We start from the raw sequence: 19,739 nt of genomic DNA, 5'->3' as shown, positions 1-19,739 counted from the left end.
TTCTTTCATTTGGAAAGATGGTTCATTCATGCTGTTGCAAACAACAGAATTTCCTTTGTTTTTTGAAGGCTGAATAATATTCCATTGGAGATATGTACCACGTTTCCTTTATCCATTCATCTGTCAATAGACATTTAAGTTGCTTTCGCATCTTGGCTATTGTGAATGCTGCTACACTGAACACGAGAGTGTAAATATTTCTTCAACATACTGATTTCAATTCCTTTGGATATATACCCAGAAGTGGGATTGCTGGGTCATATGGTAGTTCTATTTTCAACTTTTTGAGAAACCTCCATACTGTTTTCCATAACGGCTGCACCAATTTACCTTCCCACCGAAAGTGTACAAGGGGATGAAAATGTGTAGAAAAAATGGTATGATTAGCATACCCAGTACCCAACCATTCACTAACCCAAATACTCATGTGCAATATTTGAAAACAGAATTAAAAATCAATTCATGGCTGTAACATTTATTCCCACTATCATACCTCAGGCAGATAGTAAAGAAAAATGTATATAATATTATGTAACATTGATATACGTGTTAAAGACCAAGCAAATTCGATGCCTTTAAAAGGCTTAAAAGATAAGGCACTCATGTCTCTTTTATTGTAGTTTCAAAGAACATAACACTGTTTTCTTTACTGCAAGCTGGTTTTGTATTTCATCCTTTCTGAATTTTTTGAAGCACATTCTTGGTTTATGTTTCAGTACTTTCTTCCCTCAACATTTTCTAGTTTGTGTTTTTCCAGGTTCTGGTAATTTCTTGGTTATTTATTTTCCTACCTTGGCAACACTTCTTTATGTGAATTTGACCTTTACATTTATCTTTATACCATCTTTGATTTGAGTAGTCTCTATTGTGTTGGTTCTTTCTTTCCAGCTTTACTAAAGTATAATTAATAAAAATTTATGGGCCGGGCGTGGTGGCTCACGCCTGTAATCCCAGCACTTTGGGAGGCCGAGGTGGGTGGATCAGGAGGTCAGGGGTTCGAGACCAGCCTGACCAACATAGTGAAACCCCATCTCTACTAAAAATACAAAAATTAGCTTGGCCTGGTGGCGGGCACCTGTAATCCCAGCTACGCAGGAGGCTGAGGCAGGAGAATTGCTTGAACCCGGGAGGCGGAGGTTGCAGTGAGCCGAGATTGCACCACTGCACTCCAGCCTGGGCAAAAGAACGAGACTCCATCTTAAAAACAAAAAAAAATTATATATTTAAAGTATATACGACGTAATATTTTGATATACATATTGTTTTAATACACATATTGATCCCTATCAATATGTTTTTAACCTATGTCTTTGGGGATGTGTTGGTTGTGACGTCAAATCTCATCCTAGTTTTTTCTGTCAGAGGCCTCAAATAAGGAAGAATCACTATTTTGGTAAGTGGTGATCACAGAGGGAATGGAGCAATAAATGGACATTATATATTGCAATCTAGGCAATATATAATGAATTCAAATAAAAGGAGAATTTTTTTTTTTTTTACATGTACAAGAGTTCTCTTTCCTCCACATCCTTGCCAACACTTACCTTTTGTCTTTTTGGTGAAAGCCATCCTAACAGGTGTGAGGTAATTATCTCACTGTGATCTTAATTTGCATTTCCCTGGTGATCTTGAGCACTTTTCATATACAGCAGTTCCCTCTCATTTGAAGGGGATACATTCTAAGACCCTTCAGTGGATGACTGAAACTGTGGATAGTACCAAACCCTTTATATATTATTGTTTTTGCAATACACACATAACTTTGAAAAAATTTTAATTTATAAATTAGGCATAGTAAGAGATTACAATAACAGCTAATAATGAAATAGAACAATTATAACAATATGACAGCATCACTACTCCTGTGCTTTGGGGCTACTATGTAAAATAAAGATTACCTGAACACAAGGACTCTGATATCACAGCAGTCCACCTGGTAACAGATATGGCCACTAAGTGACTAATGGGTGCGTAGCAGATACCTTGTGGATCCACTGGACAAAGCAATGATCCGTGTCCCGGACAAGATGGGCCAGGACAGCTCAAGGTTTCATCATGCTACTCAGAATGGTGTGCAATTTAAAACTCTGAATTATTTCTAGAATTTTCCTTTTAATATTTTTGGACCACCACTGACTGTGGTAACTGATATCAGAAAGTGAAACTGAGGATAAAACGGGGCTACTGTACTATTAGCCAAATGTATGTCTGTAAGGCTACTTTAAGGGTAATCAGGCAAGAGAAAGAAATAAAGTGTATTCAAATAGGAAGAGAGGAAGTCAAATTATCTGTTTGCAGATAACATGATTGTATATTTAGAAAACCCCATCTTCTCAGCCCAAAAACTCCGTAAGCGGATAAGAAACTTCAGCAAAGTCTCAGGATACAAAATCAATGTACAAAAATCATGGCATTCCTATACACCAATAATAGACAAGCAGAGAGCCAAATCGTGAGTGAACTCCCATTCACAACTGCTACAAAGAGAATAAAACACCTAGGAATACAATTTACAAGGGATGTGAAGGATCTCTTCAGGGGTAACTACAAACCACTGCTCAAGGAAATAAGAGAGGACACAAACAAATGGAAAACATTCCATGCTCAAGGACAGGAAGAATCAATATCATGAAAATGGCCATACTCCCCAAAGTAATTTATAGATTCAATACTATTCCCATCAAGGTACCATTGACTTTCCTCACAGAATTAGAAAAAACTACTTTAAATTCCATATGGAACCAAAAAAGAGCCCACATAGCCAAGACAATCCTAAGCAAAAAGAACAAAGCTGGAGGCATCACGATACCTGACTTCAAACTCTAGTACAAGGATACAGTAACCAGAACAGCATGGTACTGGTACCAAAACAGATATATAGACCCATGNAAGAGAATAAAACACCTAGGAATACAATTTACAAGGGATGTGAAGGATCTCTTCAGGGGTAACTACAAACCACTGCTCAAGGAAATAAGAGAGGACACAAACAAATGGAAAAACATTCCATGCTCAAGGACAGGAAGAATCAATATCATGAAAATGGCCATACTCCCCAAAGTAATTTATAGATTCAATACTATTCCCATCAAGGTACCATTGACTTTCCTCACAGAATTAGAAAAAACTACTTTAAATTCCATATGGAACCAAAAAAGAGCCCACATAGCCAAGACAATCCTAAGCAAAAGAACAAAGCTGGAGGCATCACGATACCTGACTTCAAACTCTAGTACAAGGATACAGTAACCAGAACAGCATGGTACTGGTACCAAAACAGATATATAGACCCATGGAACAAAACAGAGGCCTCAGAAATAACACCACACATCTAAAACCATCTGATCTTTGACAAATCTGACAAAAACAAGCAATGGGAAAGGATTCCCTATTTAATAAATGGTGTTGGGAAAACTGGCTAGCCATATGCAGAAAACTGAAACTGGACCCCTTCCTTACACCTTATACAAAAATTAACTGAAGATGTATTAAAGATTTAAACATAAGACCTAAAACCATAAAAACCCTAGAAAAAAACCTAGGCAATACCATTCAGGACATAGGCATTAGTAAAGACTTCATGACCTAAACACAAAAAGCAACTGCAACAAAAGCCAAAATTGACAAATGGGACCTAATTAAAGAGCTTCTGCACAGCAAAAGAAACTATTATCAGAGTGAAGAGAAAACCTACAGAATGGGAGAAAAATTTTGCAATCTAACCATCAAGGGGCTAATATTCAGAATCTACAAGGAACTTAAAGCATTTTTTTTTTAGATGGAGTCGCACACTGTCACCCAGGCTGGAGTGCAGCGGCGCAATCTCGGCTCGCTGCAATCTCTGCCTCCCAGGTTCAAGTGATTCTCCTGCCTCAGCCTCTCGAGTAGCTGGGACTACAAGCGTGTGCCACCACACCCAGCTAATTTTTTAAAATTTTATTAGAGATGGGGTTTCACTGTGTTAACCGGGATGGTCTCGATCTCTTGACCTCATGATCTGCCCACCTCAGCTTCCTAAAGTGTTGAGATTACAGGCATGAGCTACCGAGCCCAGCAGGAACTTAAACAAATTTGTAAGAAAAAGAAAAACCCCGTCAGAAAGTCGGTGAAGATTATGAAGAGATATTTCTCAAATGAAGACATTTATGTGGCCAACAAACATGAAAAAAAGCTCATCATCACTGGTCATTAGAGAAATGCAAATCAAAAAAACCACAATGAGATACCACCTCACACCAGTTAGAATCACTAAAAAGTAAGGAAACAATAGGCCGGGCCCGGTGGCTCATGCTTGTTATCCCAGCACTTTGGGAGGCCCAGGCGAGTGGATCATGAGGTCAGGAGATCGAGACCATCCTGGCTAACATGGTGAAACCCTGTCTCTACTATAAATACCAAAACTTAGCTGAGTGTGGTGGAGGGTGCCTGTTGTCCCAGCTACTGGGTGACAAAGCAAGACTCTGTCTCAAAAGAAAAAAAAAAAAGTCAGGAAACAATAGATGCTGGAGAAGATGTGGAGAAATAGGAACACTTTTACACTGTTGGTGGGAGTGTAAATTAGTTCAACCACTGTGGAAGACAGGGTGGCGATTCCTCAAGGACCTAGAACTAGAAATACCATTTGACCCATCAATCCCATTCATTACTGGGTATATGCCCAAAGGATTATACATCATTCCACTATAAAGACACATGCACACATCATGTTTATTGCAGCACTATTTACAATAGCAAAGACTTGGAACCAATCAAATGCCCATCAATGATAGACTGGATAAAGAAAATGTAGCACATACATACCATGGAATACTATGAACACAAAAAAGAAGTTCATGTCCTTTGCAGGGATATGGATGAAGCTGGAAACCATTATTCTCAGCAAACTAACACAGGAACAGAAAACCAAACACTGCATGTTCTCACTCATAAGTGGGAGTTAAACAATGAGAACATATGGGCACAGGGAGGGGAATACCACATACTGGGGCCTGTCGGGTGGGGGGCAAGGGGAGGGATAGCATTAGAAGAAATACCTAATGTAGGTGACGGGTTGATGGGTGTAGCAAACCACCATGGCATAGGTATACCCATGTAACAAACTTGCACGTTTTACACATGTATCCCAGAACTTAAGTATAACAAAAAAAAATGAGTATTTCGATAAAGAAGTATGATTTCCCTTCTTGTATCTTGTAATTATTTTCAAAGTTGATGTAAATGGTTAAAATGCATTTGAAAATTCTTTGAGATTATCCTAAACTTTTTCAGAAATAATGAAATATGAAAAGTTGTCATAATTCTTTACGATAAAGCCACAGTTGAACAAATTCAACATTTTCTTCTACTTTTCTTTCTTTTAAGAGATGAGGTCTTGTTATGCTGCCCAGGCTGAACTCAAACTCCTGATCTCAAGTGATTCTCCCACCTCGGCTTCCTGAGTCTCCTATAGCTGTAACTATACTTACGCCGCCATGCCTGGCCTCTTCTTCTCTTTTACCTTTCTTCCCTTTTGCTCCTGTCTCTTTTCACTTCTCTTGTTTTCTAATTTATCTTTATAAGAAAAAGTTAGTGTGTGAAAGCACCAACATGAAATACCAGCTACAGGAAGTATTTTTAAACAGTTTAATTTAAAACCAAGGGCTTGAAGTTTAAGTGAAAAAGTAATCACATATCAAACAAGATTTAGGTTGTTGGATGGCCACACTGATTTCAATACCAATGCTTAGCAAATAGTAAAGCTAATTTTATTTATACCATTTGAAGAGGCAAAAATAACTCTGAATATGTAACAGCTTAAAGAGCACAAATGGAAAAGGCCCTTCCATTTTAAATGTATAACAGTATTCTCTCAAAAAGGCATTAAGATATTGCTTTGGCCATGTGCAGTGGCTCACACCTGTAATCCTAACATTTTAGAGGCTGAGGCAGGAGGATCATTTAAGGCTAGGAGTTTGAGACCAATCCGGGAAACATGGAGGGACTCTAATCTCTACAGAAAATTTAAAAATCAGCCACGCATGGTGGTGTGTATCTGCAGTCCTAACTACTCAGGAGGCTGAGGTGGGAGGATCACTTGACCTCAGGAGTTTGAGGTTACAGTGATCTAGGCACAATAGCACCACTGCGCTTCAGCCCGGGTGGAGAATGAATGGGACCCTATCTCTTGAAAAACAACAACAAAAAAAGAAAAGAAAAGAAAAAGATACTGCCTTAGTAGTAGAGGTAAATGTAGAGAGTAAAATAAATTTTCTGCAGCCCTTACTGATCATTTAGTCCATTTCTAATTTTTTATTACAAAAATTCTACCCAAGTATTCTGGCATGTTATTAAGAGAATACATATTCACTTCTAGTTAAGATTTTAGTGTTCTAACATTTTAAGAAAATATTTCTATGAGACTTATAATAACCAAGACTTAATTTAAAAAAATCATACTGCCAATGTACATTTTAAAACTCTCTATTTTAGACATTTATGTCTGTGCCACCACTTACTGGAAAATGCTAATAATATTCTAAGAGACAAGTCCTGCTTCCGACTGTGTAAATGTGCTGAAATATTAGTGAGGATATGATTTCTCACACTTTGGCCTTTTGATGAAACGCCTTTCCAATACCAGTGTGTCATCTTATCCTACAATTTCACACATCAGCTGCCAGGGTATCTACCCTGAGAGCCCAGTTTCACATTGCACTAATGAGTCAACACCTGTTAAGAGTGGAGAACTCTGAACCTTGTTAGCGATTGTGAAGCCTCTTGGGAGCCGGGATGCTGAGCATTGTCATACTCACCGTCAACATGTCTGTGCTAAGGACCCTGGCAGCGGCTGCAATGAAGTCCCCCACCAGCATTGAGAAGCCAGGAAAACCCAGAGAGAAAAAGCGGGGTGGACAGTGCCTTATGATGGTGTTTAAGATATCCTAAAAGGGAAGATAAGAAAACACAATTGTAATGTTCAAACACAAAATTCCAAAGTAGTGTTTGTAGTGGTACGTATGACCACTACATAATAATCTAAGACAGCACAGATCACAGAAAATTTTCAGTGAAAGAGATATTGGAAACTGAGTTACTCCAGGGGTTATTGTACCCATTTTAAAGGTGAGAGATTGGAGACACCAAGTTGTAAGATGAATTATGCAAAATCTAAACCATGACTCTGAGACTAGACATTTCCTCTGTCTTCCATGTAAAGGTAGGCTCCTTGGACAAGCTACAGGAGTAATGAGGTAAATATGCAATTAAAACCCTCAAATATCTATCACTAAAACAAAACATATGTCCTGTCTTTAGCTTTCAATTTGTCACAGTTAAAGCACACAGTTACATTAAAGTATCTTAAAGTAGGCAAAGAGATGGACAATTTCACTCTTCAGATAGCTTTGTGTGTTAAGAAATGGGAATATGCAGAGTGCTAAGGTAATGTTGTAATCAGTGAAATGCTAAGGTCAGGGAATCAGCATGGTTCTGAATATACGTGTGATCTCGGTGCAAGTACAAAGTGGCCTTTTGCACAGAGTGCAGTGTGAAGAGTATCATCTGCCCCAGACACCTTGTGTTCCTGTGTCTGTGATGGCCTCTCACTGACGGCTGGATGGCCCCTCACCCCCCCAGCTCTGGTCTGAAGCAGATATCTAATTCTTGCCTGTGGCAGATCAGGGGCCCACCACTGGACAGCATTCATGCCATCCATGGCCAGGCCACATCTCTGAAGCCATCTGTGCAAGTGTGTGTGTGTGTGTGTGTGTGTAACAGGAATTAGTAAGAAAACCACAAATCACAAACTTATGCAGCTGTTGGCCATGTACATTAATCAAAACACACACTGAAGTACAGTCGTGTCACTTTATGACGAGGATACATTCTAAGAAATGTGTTGTTCGGCAATTTCATCATCTTGTGAACATCATAGAGCAACTTACACAAACCTAGATGGTAGATGCCTATTACACATCCAGGCTACAAATGTGCACAACATGTTACTATACCGAATAGTACAGGCAGTTGTAACACAATGGAAATTATCTGCATATCAAACCACATCTAGACACAGAAAAGGTTCAGTAAAAATACAGCACTATAATCTTATAGGACCACCATCATATATGTGGTCTGCCACTGACTGAAATGTTACATGATTATATCATAGTTATGTGACATAGTTTCACAACTTATTATAGTCTCAATATAAGAGTAAGAAGCAAAACACACACACACACATACACACACACACACACACACACTCCTAGTTTCTTTTCTTAGATTTCAGTGTGGTTATCTTAAAAATCCTTACAAATAATCCTGATTTAATTCTATCAGTATCACATTAGAGCAGAGCAGTAGTTACACGCTAAATTCTAACATGTTAAGTCTGTCATAATAAAAATAACCTCATTTAACAACTTATCTTCCTAAAAAAATTTGTATATGTTCACAAACCATTTTTCCTTTTTTTCCTTACATGGGTCTTAGTTTCTACAAATCTTGACCTTTACATTCTTAAAATTGCTGTATAATGCTTAATTCAGTAGAGTTCACATTTAGTAAATAGTTTAGCAAGTACTAATTCAAAGTTTTAGCATTTCAGCAGACTTTTTTCCTACACCAGAAATAAACAGATAGATAGATAGATAAGTAAAAAAGGAAGGAAGGAAAGGGAAAAAAACCATGAACCACGCTTCTTCCAGGTTAATGTTTAAGCCTACTTTAATCACGTCCTTTGATACACTTTAAGGTCCGTATCAGTCAAGGCAAACATTCTAAGGGACTGAGCAGATGGATGCTGCAGTTTAGAAAGTGTGTGGTAAACTCAGGATCCAAGAGTGGAACAAAAGATCCACCTTTTTCATAATTAAGCCTCTGATTAATGCCCTAGGCTCCTCACCACACACCTGTAATTACTCACAGAGGTACTCATTGTGCTGGGCCTTGTCTCGGAATATCAGGCACCAAGCTATCCGGCAGCAGATGGAAGCACATTTCTGTTGACATATGTTGCAATGAAAGGATTCGTGCAAACCTGGCTAGCAAGGTAGCAGAATGCCATCCATGTGAAGATTAATAATGCAAACAACCATGATGTTAACTTTGTTATGTTTGTGTTAATTCCATCTGTTAAGACGGGAAACTAAACCTTGCAGCTTGTGGGCTTTAAAAATCTTTAGCACATATTTGAATCAAATAAGCCCATTTTCACCACTGGAATTTAGAGTTTTAATTAAAAAATGCTTTTCTAGGCTAAATTTATGGGAATTATGAACTAAATCCTTTAACAAGCTAACACCACAATTTGTAAAGGAATCCATTTTGCATCATAAGATTTGTATGTATAAAGGCAATAATCTGTAAAATAGGGCGTTCAAAAAATATTACTCAGCTGCTATACTGATGCTAAAGACAGTAGATAGGCAAGTAGCTGAGATAAAGTCACATGGCTCCCCTACTCCCTGGACTTCAGCCAATCACTTCAACTGAACCTGCTACTATGAGCAAGAAGGTTGGAAAAAGAGGGCAAAATAACAGATGGCTAGCCTACCCTACCCTGCCACCCACGTAAGACAGCGCCCTGAGGAGACACAGTGCCTGTGTGAAGTCGCCAAAGACAGCACTGGGGGAGGGTAAACGGGGGGGGTTAAAGAGGGAACTATATGACCAGTCAGCCAAATTATGGCCATATGCCTGCTTATGTTGCTTCTCCACACTGAAATGGAACAACTCGAAGATTGTATCTTTGTGATAACATTTTAAAATTAGGAATAACCATGTGGTACTCAAAGAAGAGCCACTGCATATTCCCAGCAGCAGGACGTCCACAAAACGCCCCACTGATTTCCTAACTCAGTAGAATCCTTCTTTCACCTTCCCCACCATACATTAAGACACAGCTATAACAGGAGTCTTTGAAAATATAATAAAATCTGAAACCTTCCTCACAGCCTCCAGGGCTTTATATATACATGGGACAGTTTGATGCTCTCAGACATCAGTCATTCATATGCAACCCTCATGCCTTTTGCCATCTTCCTGTCCAAAGTGAATATTACTTGCCTAACAGGGTTTTCAAAGTGACTCATGTTTTAATTTTTTTATTTCCATAGGTTTTTGGGGAACAGGTGCTATTTGGTCAGATGAGTAAGTTCTTTAGTGGTGATTTGTGAGATTTTGGTGCACCCATCACCCAAGCAGTAAACACTGTATCCAATTTGTAGTCTTTTGTCCCTCACCATCTCCCACCCTTTCCCCCAAGTCCCCAAAGTCCACTGTATTATTCTTATGCCTCTGCGTACTCAGAGCTAGCTCCCACTTATGAGAGAGAACATACAATGTTTGGTTTTCCATTCCCGAGTTACTTCGCTTAGAATAATGGCCCAATTGTTCTGAAAAACTTATGTGTATCCTTTCTCATAAGTAAAAAGTAACTCAAGTAATACAATGACAGCAACCAATGCTGCTAAATTTTTGCTAAAAATACCATCCTCTGATGAAGACTCTGGGTCTGAGACCAGCTCTCCTTGTTAAATATGAGCACAGAATGCAATGTCAGGGTGGTGTGAGAGAACTTCTCTCAACTCCAGCTGGCCTACCTAAGAGTATCACAGGACCTGCAGAGAGGAGGAAAGGGGCCATCCTTTCTACTGTGTGATTCGATGCTATTCAGCGCTGCCTCCACGGAGATGGCTAGTGAGAAACAGCCCTGCACTCCGGCATGGTGAAAAGAACTCTAGAACTTGAGCCATGAGGCCTAGGTTCAAAACCTTGTGTGACTGTGGGCAGAACATGTCATACCCAGAGCTTCATGCTTCTCTGCCATAAAATGGAATGATACTCCCTTACGGAGTTGTATGTAATGGGATAGCAGATAAGAACATACGCCTTTGTAAAATGAAAAGAGCCATAAAGAGGTAAATAGAGTAGCAATTAAATAATTATTTTTCAAAAAGAGAAGGACTCTGAAGAGTTTTACTTTGTAAAATTTACTTTACAGGTGTAGTTTATATAATTCAGTGAACTATTACTTTGCTGATCTACAGAAAGAATAGTTTAAGACACTTCAAAGGTGGCACACAAATAAGCCTCTTAGATCACACATTATCCCAGAAATTCAAAAGCTCTAGAAATTAGTGCTTTCAAGCAACACTCTTAACAAAGCATTACGGCAATTAGCCACAGTGTTCAAGGCAAATACTACAAGAAAAACAAGAAAATTATCATTTTAGATTTTCTAGGATTCATTTGTCTAAGGAGTTCTAGAACTTAATACAAAGAAGTTCAAGTTAGTTTTATAGCAAGAATTAGTCTCTTTTTCACACGTTAAATAGACTAAACCACAAATTAAACAATAGGCTCAATGATATATGGAATCTAAAATAAAATGAGGTTTATTTTTGAGAGTTGAACATATGATACATAGACAAAGATCTTTCACATGCTTTTATTCAAAGAAATTAAAATTCATTCTGCAAAATGTTGCAATATAGTGAACAGGTCACCAAACTAATATTTTTCTCTTGTTCTGGTTAAAAGTCCAAGTGCATACTATACATTGAGTGTGAAAAGATCACTAAGATGATAATTGTGAATTTGCAGCTTATCAAAAGATTCTGGTTATGAGAAAGTGACTGGTGAGAACATCTGTCTCTTATCACTGATCTTGCAAAAAATCAGGTAATTCAAATAGAGGCGTGTTGTTTCCTCTCCTCCAAAGCACAGTTCTATAAACACAAACCATATTCAGCCTGGTAAATGAATCGCTTTAATTGAATGCTATGTACACAGTAACTGGAAAACCATAAGCGATAAGAAAACATATGGTGATGGCAACAGAAATTGGTTTATTCATTTTGCATAGTGTTGTTTCTTTAGTTCCCTTATAATTGACCTTTAGAGCGATAAATGTGTAAAATAATTTTGTTTATTATGGCTCCAAACCTTCCAACAATTACACAAAATGAAAATTTAAAAGGAAGGATTCATTCTGGAAGCATTTCCATTGTTTACATAATTGCACAGCTATAATTTAGTGCTCATGTTGTTATGGAAAATAAAAAAGGGCGATTACAGGCCATTTCCATTCAAAATATTGCACAGTGGTGTCAAAATGGGGGGAACATGTTCACTTTAAAGCAGTTTAAAATGGATTAACCCTAAAAACAAAAACATTTCAACTTAGCATTCTATAAAACACAAATGTTCAAGAAGTAGCCCTCCTCCAAACCGTATTAGAAATGTTGCAACTGTACTTTCACACCAATTACATATATATTATTCACTTAATATTTGCTCAGGGCCCAGCAGATGATGGTTGTAACACAATAGCCAGCCATCTGTCTCCCTGCCTTTCCTTCGTGGACTTGCGCCTGCTTCTCAAGAGTAAACAGATCCGGTTATTCCACCTAAAGTCACTCCGTCCCTCCACGAGGCCAGACAAATCATCAAGAAATAAAATCTGCATATGAAAAATCACTCAATTCCTCATTTAACTTTTTACTTAAAGAAAACTAAACACTACACAGTTAGATGAATTCATCACTGTTTTTTAGAGAAGATGCCTGTCTTTTACCTAAGAAATTCTATAGGAAGCTCTTTTATTTGGTAAAGAGGGTAAGGTTGGGATCCGTTTATCCCAGTAATCTGGCTAACAAAAAGGTATGATTCATTCTATACTTGGATAATTAATTATAAAAAATGTGAATGCAGAGGAACACATTCATACTAAATATGATTATAATTTAAACTTTAACAATGAAGACAGCCATGATCCTGTAGTACTTCTGGACATATTTTTAAGTATTAGTTATTGCCCGCCTGCTGACGCTCAGAAATGCTGAGTGACGAGAAATTTTTAGTTACCAGAAGACCAGATTTGAAGATACCTCAAAGCTCCGAAGCCTGATTTTCTCATTTCTGCTAGTGGGTCTCTGCTCCTTCAGCTTAGGGCACAAGGACATACTTTACATACCACAAGTTGCTACCTGGCTTCTGATGACTAAAAAATAAATCAAATCAACATGACCTGTAAAAAAAAAAAAAAACACGGCAGAGCACAGCACCAATACTTCATTTCCAGAAGTCGCTGAGAATAAAAAGATAGCAGGACAAAGCTGATTACATCAATTACTTTCATGATTGAGGCCAAATAGATGGTATGTGCTTTACATTATGTGTTAAAATGGCTAACTTGGTACATCTGTCTGGGGAAAAAAGCAGAGATTTTAACAAGTGTTGTACACAATGTGACTTCCTAGAGTACAACTATGTTACAAAAGTCAGGAGAAATATTACAGGACAGAGTAATTGGGTTGTGCACCTAGAGAATCAAAACTACCTAGTGGCTGGGCATGGTGGCTCATACCTATAATTCTAGCACTTTAGGAAGCCAAGGTGGGGTATCATTTGAGCCCAGGAGTTCAAAACCAGCCTGGGTGACATATCAAGACCCTGCCTCTACAAAAAATAAAAAAAATTACCCAGGTGTGGTGTGGTACACTCCTGTGGTCCCAGCCACTTGGGAAGATGAGCTGGGAGGATCACTTGAGCCTGGGACATCAAGGCTGCAATGAGCTGTAATTGTAAGACTGCATTCGAGCCCAGGCGACAGATAGGGAACCTGTCTTAAAAAATATCAAAACCAAACAAAACATAATACCTAGAACTTCTCACCAGCAGAACTGCTATGAAGAAGACATTGAATTTCCTTGACAGCAGCATGCCTTAGGGAATGGGAAACATGCAATAAATTCCTGAGGCCAAAGGAGCTGTTCTGAGCATTTGCACAGCATCAGGATTTCAGGAGTGACAGAACAAGTAGACAGATGGCACTGTGATGCTCAAGCCCAAAAGGAGAACCTTGAATATTTTTTATAACTGCTTATCTATAAAGAAAAACTTGGCTGGCCTTTAAACAGATGAAGATGGACTGTTCTGCTTCAAAACATGTGGGATATAGATTTACTTAAGGAACACTGTACATGAATTTTATTTTATAAAGAAGTTGATAAGTCACTAATATGTCTAACCTGCCTCTTTCTTTTAGTAACAGCTTCAAGATATATATTCATATATAATGAAGTTCACCCTATAAAGTGTACAATTCAGTAGTTTTTAGTGTATTCACAGAATTGTGCAACTGCTGCCACTAACTAATTTGGGAGCATTTTCATTACCCCAAAATGAAGCCTATACCCACCAGCAGCTATTTCTCATTTCTCATATACCCAGTAACTGGCAACTACTAGTCTACTTTCTGTCTCCATGAATCTGCCTACCCCGGATATTTCAGAATATGGAATCTTACAGTATATATGGCATTTTGTGTATGGTTTCTTTTACTTAACATGTTTTCAAGGTTCATCCATATTGTGGCACATAATACTTTATTCCTTCTTAGTTAATAATACTTAATTCCTTCAAATTAATATTCCATTGTATTGATATATGACATTTTGTTCATCTTTTCATCAGCTGATGGGCATTTAAGCTGTTTCTACCTTTTGCTGACTGGTTTTGATTTGAATTTCTCTGGTGAATAATAACGCTAAGCACCTTTTCATTTTCTTCTTGGCCATTTTTATATCTTCTCTGGAGAAGTTTAAGTCTGTATCTTTCACCCATTTTTTATTTGGGCTGTCTTTTTGTTGCTGAGTTGTAAGACTTCTTTAATTTTTTAAATTTTCATTTATTTGTTTATTTTTGAGACTAGGTTATAAGGCTGGCTAATTTTGTATTTTGGTAGAGGTGGGGTTTCACCAGGTTGTCCAGGCAGGTCTCAAACCCCTGGCCTCAAGCAATCCACCTGTCTCAGCCTCCGAAAGTGTTGGGATAACAGGAATGAGCCATTGCGCCTGGTTGTGTAAGACTTCTTTATATATTCTGGTTACTAGGCCCTAATCAGCTATATAATTTCAAATATTTTGTGGGTTGTATTTTCACTTGCTTGACAGCATCTTTTGAAGCACAAAATATTTTAATTTTGATGAATGATAATTTATCCATTTTTTCTTCTGTTGCTTGCATATTTGATTTCATATCTAAAAGTCTATTGGCAAATCCAAGGTCACGGAGATTTAGTCCTTTCCTTTCTAAGAGTTTTGCCATTTTAGCTCTTATACTTAGGACATAGAACTATTTTGAGTTAATCTGTGTATATGGTGTGAGGTAGGGGTCCAACTTCATCCATTTGCATGCGAGTATACAGTTGTCTCAGCATCACCTGTTGAATTGACTATTCTTTTCCAACTGAATTGTCTTTGCACCCTTGTCAAAAAATCAGCTGACTATGGGCGTATAAGTTTACTTCTAGACTCTCAGTTCTATTCCATTGATCTATAAGTCTAACCTTTTAACAGGACAACACTGTTTGGATTACTCTAGCTTTTTAGGATCTTTTGAAATAGGAAACTAGTAATTCTCTAATTTTGTTCCTTTTTGAGATGGCTTTGGTTATTCAGGATTCCCTGCAATTCCATATGAAATTTAGGATCAGTTTTTCCATTTCTGCAAAAAACACCATTGAAATTTTGATAGGGATTGTATGGAAGCTACATATCACTTTGGAGAGTATTGTTATTTTAATAATATTAAGTCTTCTGATCCACGGATATTTTTCCATTTATTTAAGTAGTTTTTAATGTTCTATGGCAAGGTTTGCAGTTTTCAGTGTATACATCTTGCAAGTCCTGGGTTAAATTTATTCCTAAGTATTTGATTCTTTTTGGTGCTACTGTAAATATGATTGCTTTCTTAATTTCATTTTCAAATTGTCTATTTCTGCTGTATAAAAATACAGTTGATTTTTATATATTGATCTTGTATCCTGCAATCTTACATAATTTATTAGTTCTAGTAGGTTTCCTTTTTAAGTGTGTGTGTATTTCTTGAGCTTTTCCAAATACAAGATCATACAGTCTTTCAATATACATATCTTTCATTTTTCTTTCTAGTCTGAATGGCTTTTATTTCATTTTCTTACCTAACTTCCCTGTCTAGAAACTCTGGTACACTGTTGAAACGTGGTGAGAAAAGACATCCTTGTCTTGTCCCTGATCTTAGGGAGAACATCAGAGTTTAAAATGGAAATGCCTGTTATTTCTTTGGTGAGAAGAAAGCCAGAGCCTATGATGTGGCAAACAAGCCCAGAGCAACCTTTTTGCAATACATTTTTGCAGCAGCAAATGAGTGCTTTCTGCAAGGATGCTCAGGGTGCTGTGAGATCAGGGCCTCTAAGAAAGAAATGACTCTCCATCACATGAATCAGCTCGCTCCCTCAGCTCCAAGTCCTTTGCTATATGAACAAAACATAAAGCCCCTTTTCTCTGACCAACGTAACACCCTGCCTGAAGCCCACAGATCAAGAGGGGCTGCTGTCTTTCACGTGTGCTTCCTATAATGGGCACTTCACAGCTCACTGAGGAGACTGACAGGGAGAGGGCAAACCTATTAGGAAATTCTGGCACATTTATAATTCCATAAGATGAGGAAAACTGTTGTAAGGTCATGGAGAGAAGTGACTTACCAGCTGCACCAACAGTGCCTTGAAGATGCTGTGGCCTGACTATGTAATGACTGTCTTAGTCATGACCCTGATAAGCTTCAAATCTACACCATTACAGTTTGTACAACAGGCTTGCTTAATGAGGTTGATGCAGATGCTCAAGAGCAGTTATTAAATCCTCACAATGAGACTTTAGCAAATGAGGGCTTCAACAAGTTGTTGCCAGTAAGTGATAACAGTGGAAGCGACTCAGTTGCATCAGACTCATGTGTAAGGTGTTCTAAGTGCTAGACGCTGGTACAGCACTCCAAAAGAAGATCAGGCCTCATGGCCAAAGCTCAGGGATAAGTCTACACAGAAAGGCATTCATACAGCACCAAGAAAGTTACTGGGGGCTGGGGATGAGGGAGGGCTGGGGTAGGAGGATACTAAAATCTTTTTCTGAGATGCCCAGCTGCTTGTCTTAGAAGAGGCTAAACTGAGGCAAGTGTCTCTGTTTGTCTCCTCCACCCCCTCCTCTACAGCTTTACAATATTCTCTAGCAGAAGCAAAAACAGGGTCACTGCCATCACAGATAAAAGGATGGGTGGCCGAGCGTGGTGGCTCATGCCTGCAATCACAGCACTCTGGGAGGTCGAGGTGGGTGGATCACCTGAAGTTAGGAGTTCAAGACCAGCCTGGCCAAGACGGTGAAACCCCATCTCTACTAAAAATTCAAAAATTAGCCAGGTGTGGTGGCAGGCACCTGTAATCCCAGCTACTCAGGAGGCTGAGGCAGGGAATTGCTTGAACCTGGGAGGCAGGGGGGTTGCAGTGAGCCAAGATTGTGCCACTGCACCCCGGCCTGGGTGACAGAGGGAGACTTCATCTCAAAAAAAAAAAAAAAAAAAAGGGTAAGTAAGATGCACTGAACAGTGCATAATCATGTAAGTAAATACTAAGGTAAGAATTGCCAAAATGAGTCAAATGTGCACACACAAATATAGGTACTCCAGAGTCAGAAAACTATACTTTTCCCAGGTTTATTATTCACACCGTCTCAAGAATGCATCTGCTAGAAATACATTCTTAGAATATTAAAAAGAAACACTTGGGTGAAACCACAGACTTAACACAGTCAGGTGTTCCTTAATGTCACGGCTGCAAGGACATAGTAAAGATTTAATCGACACTGCCAATGATGTCAAGTAAAATAATCTTCTCATTCTAATGTTGGAATCTAGATTAGGACCCAACTGCACACTATGTTACCCCCAGAATGAAGTAGAAAATATCAGTAGGGAAAATACAACACTACTGAATTTGGGTAACAAAGGTATTTAAATTATTCCTTTGGAACCACAAAAACTTAGAAAAGAGATCCAAGAGATTATCATTCAATCTTTTAATTTAACAGACACGGAGAACAGCATCAATCAAGGCCAGAACTGCAGTTACCAGCAAGGTTTAAACACAAACCCAAGCACGTCTGTTCCTTACAGGAAGGGAAAATGTTAAGTCAGGGTCAATGAAGCACCATTTAATATTCCTGAATAATGGGCCTCATATATAGTGCACAGCACTATTTTTTTATTTTTTATTTTTTTGAGACGAAGTTTCCGCTCTTGTTGCCCAGGCTGGAGTGCAGTGGCGCAATCTCGGCTCACTGCAACCTCTGCCTCCTGGGTTCAAGCAATTCTCCGGCCTCAGCCTCACAAGCAGCTGGGATTACGGGCATCCGCCACTACACCTGACTAATTTTCTGTATTTTTCATAGAGATGGGGCTTCACCATGTTGGCCAGGCTGGTCTTGAACTCCTGACCTCAGGTGATCCACCTGCCTGGGCCTCCCAAAGTGCTGGGATTACAGGGATAAGCCACCGCGCCCAGACTGCACAGCACTAGTTTGAGGACTTACTTAGTTTTGAAACATGAATTCTTTCATCTCACTCACTTCACCTAATAATCATTTAAAAATGCAAATAACACCTTTTAAAACTATACTTTCAAGTGAAGTCAACAAATGATTGCTTCAGCTTAAAATACGCTTCCAAAATAAACACATAACTCCTACTCGCATAGAAGTATTATCAGACGAAGGAACTGGCTCATAAAATGCTATCTTCAAAATAAAGACAGGTCTTCCACCAAAGCCATCTTCTTAGGAAATTACTGGGCATGGGGGATAAGGGGGTGTGGAATTATGTGAGGAGGCTGGAGGCGCTGAGGGGAAATGCATTAGAAAGATCTTTTGGGGAAAAAAAAGAAAAAGAAATTTACCAAGATTCCAGCAACAAATCAAGATTCCCATTCTTCCCTGAAAATGAACACTAGAGAACATATACCAGTTCTTTGTGGCTTCTATGCTCATTTATCTGTGATCTCAACTCTACTTTAAAAAAAAAAAAAGCTCAGGGCTTCTAATGCCATCACAGACTAGCGTGTCCCATGCATTTAAACATGTTTCCTTCTCATAAGGTGAAATCGGGAAGCCTGGCTCTCAGGTTTGGGTGAAAACGAGTCTGATTCATGGTACTGACTTTTGCCAGGATGTTTCCCAGCCTATGCCCAAGAACAGATTAACAACAGAAAAATGATTTCTGTTTGTTACTTCCCACATCTTCTGGTTTGTTCCCATATCAGTAAAGAGATAAATGTTAGAATACGATTATTATCCATTCTTTTCATTCTAAGAAAACACAAAATGCATGCTCTCTAGTTTATTTTCTTACAAGTAAAATTACTCCACCTGCACAAAGCAGTAAAACTGAAGCTCTCAACATTTTTGTGTTCTGCAAAAAAACAGAGGGCAACCCTGTGGTCATTCAATTCTGGGAGTCTCCACTAATGTGGGTGGAAGCCTGGATGAATTAGAATGACAATCTCTCACCCCTCCCATTTAGACAATTTGTGTTTAGACAAAGAGCTCTCAAGAATGGCTTAAATTTGAGAGAACAATCCCAAAGGAAGCCAGCTCTACCAATCTGCTTATGGAGAAACCTCAGGCCAGATCCATTAGCAAAGCGGCAATACCCACAAACCCGACACTACACCTGTCCCGTCCATCCTAGGATGAAAAGCCCACCATATACAAATTTCACCATGGCAGAAAGCAAAGAGGTCAATCGACCTCTAAATAGTGGACAAATGGCTTGCTGCTTCAAATTCTAGGAATACTTATTTTACATTTTGATTTTTAACGTACACATAACAAAATTCATTTTAGGGGCTTAAACACAACTTTTTTTTTTAAACGAAGATGTTTTAAGTG

At 38.6% G+C, this 19,739-nt stretch overlaps 1 protein-coding gene across 1 annotated transcript in view; it reads right to left on the bottom strand.

The window, feature by feature from the left end:
- Positions 1-19,739, bottom strand: part of RALGAPA2 (Ral GTPase activating protein catalytic subunit alpha 2) — a 318,996-nt gene that overhangs the window by 152,581 nt on the left and 146,676 nt on the right. The window contains 1 exon segment of the mRNA XM_017882965.1: positions 6,792-6,920. Within this exon segment, the coding sequence (XP_017738454.1) occupies positions 6,792-6,920 (129 nt within the window).

Source organism: Rhinopithecus bieti, unplaced genomic scaffold (assembly GCF_001698545.2).
Source record: "Rhinopithecus bieti isolate Rb0 unplaced genomic scaffold, ASM169854v2 scaffold_641, whole genome shotgun sequence".
Classification (NCBI taxonomy): Eukaryota; Metazoa; Chordata; class Mammalia; order Primates; family Cercopithecidae; genus Rhinopithecus; species Rhinopithecus bieti.
The sequence above is the reverse complement of the archived record's forward strand: the minus strand, read 5'-3'. Positions and strand labels throughout refer to the sequence as shown.